Below are 11,593 nucleotides of genomic sequence, written 5' to 3'. Positions count from 1 at the left end.
GTCTCCAAAGCAGGTGGCTGGGGATGTAACTCAGTGGTAGAGTATTTGCTTAGCACAGGTTGGGCCCTGGATTTGATCCTTACTTTACCTTTCCTGCACTGTCAGAGAGCTCCCACACCATGGCCTGTGCCATGACCCAGGAAGTAGATGACATGTTGATCATTACTGAAGCCTGAATCAGTCGACAGTGGGCAAAACTCTCCTTTGGTGGGCATCTGCTGGAGTCTGTGCTAGCCAAGGAAAGCCAGAAAATCTACCCTGTTGATGAAAGGACCAAATGGCCAGGAAGATAACCCTGAGTTTTTGCCAAAAGCCAATGACATTTACAGAAATCACAGGAGGGAGTCTCTTGGCCAGCGCATGCCCCTCCTGGTCCTCCAAACACCAGTCACTTAGGCTGCTGTCTTCCCCAGCATAAGACGTGAGCAGAGCTTCGAGTGTGGCTCCTGTAATAGAGGCTTGCCTAGTATGCTCCAGTCCCTGGGTACTCAGTACCTCTAATTACAAAATTACAAAAGGGGGAGAAAAAGAGTGAAAGAAAAAAAAAAAAAAAAAAAAGGAGTGGGAGACATTGTCTTGAATTGAGTCTAACCCAGAAGTGGGAGAAACCAGTCAGTCAACCAGTTAGATCGTTGTCATCTTTGTCGACTGTGACCAATACTGTATATGGCTCTAACAACACTGGTGTTTTGGTGTGTGTGTGTGTGTGTGTGTGTGTGTGTGTGTGAGAGAGAGAGAGAGAGAGAGAGAGAGAGAGAGAGAGAGAGAGAGAGAGAGAGAGTTCTCCTGTGGGGTAAAGGAAATATGTAGACTGTTGGCATCCATTAAAGGGACATTTCTAACTGGCGTGCCTGAGTTTTCTTTCCTTTCCTTCCTTCCTCCTTTTCTTGTGACCCATGGAAAGAGTTAGTTACGAGTCTCTATCAATTCACAGTTACTCTGACACGGAGGCCCCCCATTTCCCTAGCCTCTTTGAAACACACTAGTGTGCTAGCGTCCAGCAGGGCACAAAGCCCCGACATTAATTGATGAGGACAGGAAACTCCGCCGCAGTAATCTCGACTCTGAGACGTTGACCCCGGACCCAGGATTGGGAATTCTGAAATGTCATCTCCGCAGCTGTAGTTATGATTGCTTTATGTCACACTGACCTGTCGTGTTTACGATTTTTAACAACTGTCTGGAAAAAAAAAAGTCTAGGGACATCTGTTGAGAGTTTAATTGTGAGTGTAAAAAAAAAATCCTTAAAGGACCAATCAAGAGATCAGTTTTCATACTGTTTAAATACCACAGCGGCCATAGGCACTGGGACTACCGCGACGGGACTGATTTAGTCTCCCAGTCGCAGCGCTAGGCGCTGCGGGAGAGGACCGGGTGATTTAAATAAAACCAGAGAGCGAGGCGAGAAGGGGAAGCGGAGGAGGGAGGAGGTGCAAGAAGCAGGAGGGTGGTATCTCAGTTTGCTGCGGGAAGTGTCGCTCCGGGAGTGGGACTGTGAAAGCATTCCCTACTCCCCGTGCTCTCGGCTGCGCACCAAGGAGATCGCTCGGGAGCTCAGCTCTCAGAGCAGCGACTTAGCGCTCCGCTCAGCCGCCACTTTTGTTTCCAGAGCCCGGTCGCCGGGCCGAACGCAATGCGCACGCGCGAGCGGGGCGGGGCGGGGCGGGGCGGGCGGCGGGTTCCCGGCGCCGCCCCCTGCCGCCCCGGCCCGCTCCATCCGGGCACTGCCGAATTAGCATCGTGCCGAGGCACAACTTTGCCGCGGCCCCAGTGAGATCCAGGCGCGCGCGCCGGAGGAAATATAGTCCCTGCCGGCGGTCAGCTGGCGCGGGCGGCGGCAGGGCGCGCGCTGGGGGGCTGCGCGGGGCTCCCGGCGCCGGGGGGCCATGCGCCGGGCGGCGCAGGCAGCCCGGGCACCCGGCGCAACTTAGAGGCAGCCGGAAGAGTTGGGCGCCAGCTCGCCTTTCTTCCCTCTCGTCAGCCTCCTTTCCTATCGGCGCTGCAGGAGGGGACTCGTGTCTCTCTGTGCCTGGGACGTCGGATCCGAGCTCTCCCGGTCTGGTTCCCGCCGAGCCGCACAACTTCCTGCGAGCTCCGGCCAAAGTGAGCGCAAAGTGCTGCCCAAGTTGCCGCGATGGAGCTGCAAAGCCGGTCCGAGGCGCTCGCGGTGGAACTCGCGCGCCACCAGGTAGGTGGTCCGGGAGCCTAGACCGGGGAGCATTAGTGGCCCGGGGAGTGGAGGCGAAAGGGACCCAAGCTCCGTATCTAACTCTTGGTCTCAGGGGTGCTGGAAGCAGGCCCCTTCCTGGAACATGTCCCGGGGCTGGGATGGAACACTTAGGTCTCCCTCTCCCCCTCGCTTCCGTGAGATCCAGCACTGTTTGCAGATCCAGGGTTCGTGGGACCCCAGCGTGGCGTCTTCTCTGCCACTGCCCCGTTTGCACAACTCTGGCACCCGGAAAGGGGACCCTCCTAGAGCTGCCCAGGGAACAGGGTGCATGGACAGGCCAGCTCCTAGCCTCCTGCTCCGGGTCCAGCCCGGCACCGACCCTCACTGTTAGCAAAAGTAGTTTGGCGATTGTGACTCGGGCGAGAGGCGGCCGGTGCCCGAGCGATATTGCGGCGTGCGCGTGTGTGTGTTGGGGAGATTAGGACGCGACTTGAATATTTATGAGCTTTGCTCGACACGGACTCGCCGTGTTTACTTGGCTCTTTGTTCGTCCCCCCTCCCCCGGCACACACTCTTACACTCACTCGCACTCGCACCCCGGCCTGCAAACTTGCACGGCTCGGGGCGCGCCGCCGGGTGGCCTCGGCCCCCGCCCCGCCCCGGGAGCTGCCCCAATGAGGCGGCAGCCACAGGTAAGCTGCTCCGCGCGACATTGCACGGTGGTCCGTGCGAGGGAAGCGGCCCCGGAAAGTTGGGGCGCGTTGCGGTTGGCCTGGTCCGCCAGGCATTGGGTGGTGGGGATGCGGGGCTCGGGGCTCGCCTGCTCGCCCCCCGGGGGCGGCCAGGCTGAGCCCGCTCCTCTGTGTCTCCGTAGAACGGCGACCTCAAGAAGCAGCTCCACGAAAGGCAGCCACGGATCGCAGCGCTCAGCGATAAACAAGTAAGGAGGGGGCCTATCCCCCACAGGGGACCCGGGTCCAGGGAGGGTCGCCGTGCACTTTGGCAGCACCCTAAAAAGTGCCTGTGCTGTCGCCGCACGCTCCGACTCCCGTGGGGTTATGGCTGCAGTCCTCAAAGTTGCCGTCCTCCCTTTCTTGATAGAAAGAGCTGATTTGTGGTGGCTGAGGGGAGCGCGAGGCTCCGGCGGCCGGCCAAAGATCTGCGCCGTACCTCTGAGGCGCCGGCTGCCCGGCGTCCATCTTGAGCGGTGGACATGTTTTGGGAACGTGGACATTCCCCGGCCTCGGCATCCCCTGATCCCTGCTGCGGTGGGAGGGGGACATAAGGGGGCGGCAATTCAGGCCTGCACCCCAAACTCCTTGGAAGCCATTTCCGCGTGGCACTGCCGACCCGGTTTGGTGATCTTTCTCCTAGCCGGCCCCTTTCTGGCCATCCCGCCGGCCTCACTTTTTATTCTCGGAACCTGACGCCAGCTCCCGGGAAACAAAAGAAAGGCGCCCCCGGGACCCCCCAGTTCTTCCCTAACTTGAGTGTCTATGCCTGGAAGGGGCTGTGGGGACCCGCGAGGAGCTCCAACCATGGGGGTACGCGCCCGCCGCCCCCACGGCGAAGAAAAGTTGTCCATTGTGAGTTAGTTGCGCTGAGCTCAGCGCTCCGGGTTTCAGCACCACGAACAGATGCCGCCGCCGGAGCCCGGCCGACTGCGCGCCCCCGAGCCCCTCCCCCTCCGCGCGCGCCCCCGCTCCTGCGCGCCGCCGGCCGAGAACTTTGAGCTGTACAGCCAATGGTGCACCCGGGTCTCCGAGGCGGCGGGCGGGGGCGCGCCCCTCCCTCCCCCCGCTCGCTGCCCGGGCCCAGGCATAGCTCTCGCTTCCTTCGGAATGTCGCCGCCCGCCCGGGACTAGGGCAGCCCGAGGACCCCCGGCCCGGCCGACTTCCCTCTCCTAGCCCTCGGGGTCTCCCCCTCCCCAGCGGCGCTGAGCTCGCAGTTGCCCGGGAGGATGCTTCGACTCGCAGGCCGGTGCTCCAGGCCGAGTCTTTAAAGTTGCAAAGTGATGGGAGGGGGCGCGCAAGAGCAGAGGGGACGCCCGGCTGGACCGTAGGCTGGGGAGTCAGGCATTTGCCCCTTTCTGTCGGAGCCCGACCCCCCACCCCACAACCCCCAGGCTGCGCGCCCCCGTCCGCGAGTGGAAGCTTCCATTCTCGCCGGAGGGGGGCCTGCGCGCGGCCCCGGCGAAGTCGGGGAGTTCGCGGGGGGAGGGGACCCAGGCCCGGCATTACCATTTTGATTGCTTCGATGCCATTTTTGGAGGGGGAGGGGTTGGAAGACCCTTTTCCGCAGAGCACAAAGATGTTTAATCACTGTGTAGAATCAAACCAGATACTTTAAACAAAACAAAACAAAACAAAACTAACAAATCTGGAACAGTGTGCTAGCCTGGGTAAAACGCGAAGTTGTGGAACGTCTTAGGCTCGGAGTAGAAGATTTAAAATGGAAAAACCAATGCTAGGTGCCTCTCTTCGCAACAATGTCTCTTTATGTGTGCGCTTCGGGCCAGTTAGTTTCACTATCTGGAGTAGGTCTTTCCAAGCTTATGTGCGATCGTTTCTTCTGGATTGTGGCAACTATTTCAGGGCTTTAAATTTTTTATGATAGTAAATGAGTAGCTATTTATTATCCCGTATGCCGGAATTTAGATAAGGCTACAAAGGAAATCTTTGAAAATCCTGTTTGAAGGTAGAGGCAGCCTCGGGGGGGGGGAGGAGCCCCCCTACCCCCAGGATGCCTTTGCCTTTAAATTTGAACTCGGGAGTATTGCCTGCAAAGGAACAGTGCCTCCATCTTTTTGTGTGAGTGCTTTAAAAGAAAGAAAGGAAGCCAGAAAACTTTTGTTCTCTGGCCTTTTAAAAATGTTTCTCGTTTAGATGCCTAAAAATAACGTTTGGTAGGCAGCCAGGGTTTGGCCTGGCCATCGGAACTCGTGTTTGTGACGGCAAGTCTGCTTTTCTGTTTCTCTTTGTGGCCTTTTATATAACAAGGGCTCATAAAAGAGGGAGAGGAGGGGGCCCGAGGCAGGGTTCAGCATGCTAATAGAGTTGCCATCTCTCTCACGCTGGCTGCAAAGGCTCTCAGAGTTCACCTATGCAATGAGCTTGGTGGTTTTAACAGCCTGTGCTTTCTGGAGGACTTTGGTGGTGATTGGCAGTTTGGCTGGGACCGGATGGCTTTACAAGGTCAGAGACTACTCAATTTTGCATGGGAAACCCAAAACTTGCCCGGGAGAAGTTAGTTGCGGTGCAGGAGTGAGGGTGAAAAATTTCATAAGTCAGGTCTAGTACAGTGTATATTTTAATTCAAGAAAGAATTTAAAGGTACAACCTCTCTATATAGAGTTATTTGGGGGAGGGGGTCATAACCTTTCCACCCCTGGAGGTGTTTTCCTGTGCTGCCCCTTGGAATATGAAATAAAAAGGTTACGCTTCAATTAGAAGTTCACAGGCAAGGGCTGAAACTATATATAGTTAGAGGACAGTTGGCCTGTTAACTTCCTCTGTTAGATACACAGTAGCAGTAGGATAACTGACAGTGTGCTTGGCACTGGGATATTTTGTATTACTTTTCATTTACTTTGAGAAATAGAGACTTATAGAGAGGACTCCTAAAAGTGGCTTGGTCAGAGGAAGGGGGAGAAATTCTGTGTATAGTTTTCCTCCCATCATTGGGGGGGGGGATCTTGTGGTTGAATACAAGTTTCTGTAACATACCTTGTGTTTTGCAAGGGGAGTTCATATCCCCCTCCCCCCAAAAGGGAGGTGTGAAGGAGGAATGGTAACCCCCAGATAACAGGCAGCCTGCCAGGCGGGCCTTGGACCTGGGGTAGACTAGACTTAAGCCATGCTGTGTGAAGCCTCTATTAGCTGCCTCAGTGGTTTTACTCTGAGAATTTGCAACACATGCTGAGATGCAGTAACATTTTAATCTGCATTGTCAAGCAAGAAGCACTTTGTGTAAATAATAGGGGAGTCATAAATGCCGGGGAGCGGTCTTCCTTCTCCTTTGGAGTTCTGCACAGCCTTTCAAGCTCATCATGGCCTCACCTGCCCTGCCCTGCAATCCAGAGTTAGTCCAGTGAGCAGGGGCTCTGTCTGAACTGCTGCTGCAGCTCTTGTGGCATGGCCGGGGAGACCCTGAAGATGAGCCCAGAGTCTGGGCCACCTCCTGATCTGTCGGTTTTATGGACTCTGGATTCTGAGGGGCTGTCCCCAGGTGTGGCGATACAAATCTAAGTCTTTTTGAAAGGGATTATGTATCAGGCACTCACAGGCCCTGCCTGAATGGTGTCTTCAGTATGATTCACTCTCTAGGTCAGACACCAGAGAGCTGGACACCGGAATCTGTGTGCTGATTTATCCCCAGTGCACGCACCCCAACACTGTCTGCTGAAAGGCTCTTTTGTTTTCTGAGCTTTTTGCTCTAGAAGAGTAAACTTCAGTCTTCTTCCCAAGCAAGAGTGAGGGTCCGTGTTGAGACAGAATAGTTACACATTAAAGAGAAGACAGGGTAAGAAAGGCCTTGTGCTTTATTTTGTAAGAAACTGCTTGGGGCAAATGCTTTTACCCGTTCTCCCACCTGAGCACTTGAACGAGCGGGACCTTGAACTGCTTTCTTCCACTCCCCACCACCCTGGACCTGCTCAGTGCTGTCATCTCCTGGAAGAGTTCAAAAGCTCTTTCTGCTCGTGTGTCCTGGGGACACAAGTCACCCACAGGAAGTTTGACAATTTTCCTACATCAGTCCCCAGGCCATGGCTACCATCCCATTTGAGAGCATCTATCACCTGGAAGCTAGACTCTGCCTTCTCCCTAGGCCTGGACCACCTGTGCTTTCAGTTTGCGGGTTTGTGTGTTTCAGACATAGCTTCATGCAAAGCTGTAACTGTGTGTGCTTTGTATTTGAATAACCTGAGAGTGGAGACAGTACACTTTGCGTAACTGTTCACCTGTTGATGGACATGTGAATGTATCTATCTTTTAGCAGGAATCTGTCCAGCCCTTCCCATTACGTTATTCACCATACTGATTTACATGGGCTATGATCACTTGGGACCCCAAACCTTCAGTGGTCTGTTGTTGCTCCTGAATGGAAAACCCTAGGGTGCCTCCTGCTGTTTATCCTTCTATGGGGTTGTTCACTCCTCCAACTTTTGCACTTGGCAGAAGACATTTTGGCTGCTCCTTAGCAGTTTTCCTGTACCCCAAGCTCACCTCTGCCTTTGAGGAGGCCTGGGTGTCTGCTGCCTTCATCTTGTATGGTTTTCTTTGTTAGGTTGTAAGTTCCTCCATAAGGAGGGGGAATTTTCCTATGTTTGTTCTCAGGGTAGAGAGAAAATAGGGATTAGCATAGATGAGCCGACGGTTCCAGGGTGAACAGACACCGAAAGGTAGATTTTAAAAGTTATGTCTTAGAAATGAGGGTGGAGAAAAGAGGGAGACTCACTCCCTGGAAACCTGACAGGGTCAGGTGTGGATGGCCGAGTTTCTAGGAACTTCGGGTCATGCCATAAGTTTGAAGTTGGGCATCCTGGCTGTGTCCTCAGAACTCAGACATGGCCAGGTGGGGCTGGTGGCCTGAGTAAACCTTGCAAGTAAGAGGTAGGTTTGCTGCTGGTAGGCTTCCTGGTGGTTAAACCCTGGGGAGGAGTGGAGTTACAGGTGGTCTGTGAGCAGTTCAACATGGGGACTGAAATCTGAACCTAGGTCCTTTGGAAGATCAGCAAGTGCTCCTAACTGCTGAGCCAGCTCTTCAGCCCCTACCCCACTCTGTGTGTTGTATGTGTATGATACATGTGTGCAAATGCCAGTTGAGCCCTGATGGAGACATTAGATATCCTGAAGCTGGGGTTATGGGGAATGTCAATGCCTAGCTGAACCCAGGTCCTTGGGATGAGCAGCAAACATTCCTAATTGCTGAGCCAGCTCTCCATTCCCATGGATCTTGGAGACCAGGAAAATAATTGTCATTCTCATGCTCTGAAGTGGCATTTCAGGGATAAAGGAGAATTTCCACTTTTAATATTTTTTTGAGATAAGATCTAACTATAATGTAGCCCTGGCTGACCTCAAACTTTAAACTTCTCTGCACATACTCCGCCCCCCTCCCCGGACAGTTTAAACGTCACCTTCTAGCTCTTAGTTCCCCATTCAGCCTTTGAGGCCCTACCAGTGTGAGTCCTGGGGCATGCTTAACTGCTTGTCCTGGATGGGTATATGCACACAGACAGACAGACAGACAGACAGACAGACAGACAGACAGACAGACAGACATCTGTTCCTACTCCTCATGGGCTTCTGCTGGAAACACTTCAGTTAATCAATCCCAGGCGTGTAAAGGAGTCCTGCCCAGTGCCAGGGTTGTGGGGGACTTCTGTGTGGTCTCCACTGATGAACATTCTCATACAGCTGGGAAGGTAGGTGTGTCTACCCATTCCTCAAGGCACATTGAAGTTTGGACTCAAGACATTTAGCTCTTGGCAGCTGAAGAAGCAGGAAACACTCTCTGGGTTGAAGGGCAGCTCCTAGGTGGTGAATTTGCACTGGCAGAGAAGGTGGGGACAGTGCAGGTACAGTGTGGTACTGCCTGTGCCTAAAGAGGCTGTCACAGTGTGGTGGTTTGTATGTGTTTGGCCCAGGGAATGGCACTATTAGGAGGTGTGACTTTGTTGAAGTTGAGTGTCTCTCTGGGACATCATCCTAGCTGCCTGGAAGTCATTCTTCCACTAGCAGCCTTCAGATGAAGAAGCTCTGCCTGCATCATGCCTGCCTAGATGCTACCATGTACCCACCTTGATGATGATGGACTGAACCTCTGAGCCTGTAAGCCAGCCCCAATTAAATGTTGTCCTTATAAGAGTTGCCTTGATCACGGTGTCTGTTCACAGCAGTAAAACCCTAAGACACACAGGGACTCTCAGCAAACACCTTCCTACCACCTGATTCTCGGGGTGTTTTGAGTCTTGGGTCAGGCTGGGCTGGCCAGTCTTCTCCACTGAACAGATGAGAGAAGGGAGACTTTCTAGGGTCAGATGATAAGGCCTCTCAGCGAATGGAATCATCCATTCAGTTTGCCTGTGGCATCAGCGTCCTCTCTGGCGGGATGTTCAGCTTTGTTGGGTATGACAAGATGGGCGGATCCTTACCTCACCCCCCAAACCCTCAGGTGCCAGGACCTGCTCTGGCCATTCTGGGTAAGCCATTCTGCCTTTTTGCATTTGTTTGCAGTGTGGGCAGGGATGAGACACCCCGCCCCAGCCCCAACCAGGCCTTCTGGAGGAAGTGAGACAGTGGTTTGAAAGTTTCACGGGAGCCCCAAAGTCAAGGGAAACTTTGAGTGAGTGGCATTACTGCTTTTAGATTTGTGCCTTCCTGAACAACCCCCAAATTCCCAGGGGGTCTACAGACTGCTTGGGAAGTGTGCTGTGGCCGTTTTTTTGGTGGGAGGTGTCATGCACTCGCCACCCCTGGAACCAGTTGATGACAGTGACTGCTGATGGTGGCATCCTTTTCACTGGTCCAGAGAGTTCACTTTGATATTTTGCCTCTCAAAGCACCTGCTGTCAGAACTGCGCCCTTGATTTCAATTAGGCCTGAATTTTTTCAATGAGATGACGCTGATAATAACTTTGGTAATCCCTCGGTGCCTCATTAGAGCCTCCTGGCTATGAGGTTCACCCTGTGATGGAGCAGGTTCTCTGTCTGATGCCTTTGTCTCTTTGGGAACAGAATCATGGGCTCTCTTTTTATTTCACTTGTGCGTGTGAGTTAGTGTTCTGTTTGGAAGTGTTAGCACTGGTTCTCCGGTCTCGTACTTGGCAGTGGAGGCTCCTGTCACCTGTGGGGAGGGCTCCAGAGGCCTCCTATGGTGTGTGCTGGCCCATCTGGCTATCCCCTACAGAGAGACCTCGCAGAAGGGTCTCACTTGCCTTTAAGAGGCCAGTAACAAAGACCTGTGTCAGGTTTTCAAACTGAGCAGACCCGAACTGTAAATCAGCTCCAGTCTTGGAGTCCTGGTCTTTCCTGGTCAATGTTCCCCATCTTGGAGGCTTGTGTCCCTCAATAAGAAATTGGGGGGGGGGGAAGCAACACTTTGCTGCCAGATGAGATCATAGAATACAGGGCAAGTGGTCCATAAAGTGGTTTTAAAGAGGCAGCAGGTGATTAAATGAGATGTTGCAAAAGCTCTGGGATTTGGCATCTTTATTTTTACTGACATTGCCGGATCTACACCTTGCGTGTTGGACATCTGCACCTCAGAGCCCCTTCTGTCTCCCATTTCTCCTCACTCATTCCTTACCTGGCCCTCTGAGGAAGGACTACTGGTAATTGTAATTTTGTTCAGGAGTAGGCTAAGCCACGGAGGTGGGGGTGAGTGGAATGTGGAGGTCACACAGTTCGTAAGCATCGGCTCTGGGTGTTAGCTACTGGCTGCATGGGGTGATAGATGTGTGTGTGTGTGTGTGTGTGTGTGTGTGTTGAGTCTGCAGAGAAATTCAGGTCAGAGCAAATGGAGATCATGGATTGGGCACAATTTCCCACCAGTCAGAGACCATTCTAGTAGTCATAGTGGGACTTTTCCACGACATAGAAAGTCCTAAAACTTTCAAGGGCTTTGGGCAGATCCTCTTCCTGTTCTGTCTTCCTGTTCTACCTAGTCTCAGACTGGGGACATGTGGCGGGGCAGGTCGGGAGGCTCAGCAAGTGGGACAGACCCTGGACCTATCGAGGAGCCTGTCTGCCACCAGCATCCAACTTTGTGTTTGTGCGACCCTGGCCTGAGTTTCTCTCTGCAAGGCTTGGGTTATTCTTTTTGATGACAGCTGACATCCTGTTCTGCTTTAAGGTAGACAATTTTTTCTAATTTTGAAATATTAGAAGAATAGAGAATATTGTCTCTATTCTCTAGAGACAAGAATGTTTTCCTTGTGGGTATCATTGCAGGGTAGTGTCTCCAGCGCTGGAGGAACCGAAGCCGGGGCTTCTTTCTGGCAGCTTCCTTCTGGTTCCTTCTGATGGACAACAACGGGCTCCCTGCTCTCGACTGGGTTTAGCCCCTTGTCCTCTTAATGACAAGGAAATGATGTAGCCACAGGGATTTTTTTCTAGGGTAGGGCATCCAGGAAGAAGTCAAACCCTCAGTCTGGGAAGGAGCTGGCTTTGGTCCTAAGGTGGGGTCTCAACAATTCTGTGCTAGGCCTGATGCCCAGCCTGCAGCAGGGCAGTTGAGTGGAGGAGCTGTTCTCACTATTGCTTTATTAACATAATTGCAGGCGGCAGAAAGCCTTAAAACTGAGACACAAATGTCTTTTTTTGGGTGGGACAGAAACCTCAGAGTCACCTTCTCTTCTCTTCTCTTCTCTTCTCTTCTTTCTCTTCTCCCCTCCCCTCCCCTCCCCTCCCTTCTTCCCT

At 53.2% G+C, this 11,593-nt stretch overlaps 1 protein-coding gene across 2 annotated transcripts in view; it reads left to right on the top strand.

Annotated features, from left to right (window-relative positions):
- Positions 1-1,720: 1,720 nt before the first annotated feature.
- The window catches only part of Phf21b (PHD finger protein 21B), a 71,362-nt gene continuing 61,489 nt past the window's right edge, over positions 1,721-11,593 (top strand). The window contains exons 1-2 of one of the 2 annotated variants that reach the window (XM_021216847.1): positions 1,721-2,188; positions 3,045-3,110. In XM_021216847.1, the coding sequence (XP_021072506.1) occupies positions 2,135-2,188; positions 3,045-3,110 (120 nt within the window). In that variant the 5' untranslated portion in view covers positions 1,721-2,134. Of the gene's footprint in view, positions 2,189-2,672; positions 2,863-3,044; positions 3,111-11,593 lie in introns of those variants that run through there. The other variant, XM_021216848.1, reaches the window with a different exon arrangement.

Source organism: Mus pahari, chromosome 17 (genome assembly GCF_900095145.1).
Source record: "Mus pahari chromosome 17, PAHARI_EIJ_v1.1, whole genome shotgun sequence".
NCBI classification, from domain to species: Eukaryota; Metazoa; Chordata; class Mammalia; order Rodentia; family Muridae; genus Mus; species Mus pahari.
The sequence above is the reverse complement of the archived record's forward strand: the minus strand, read 5'-3'. Positions and strand labels throughout refer to the sequence as shown.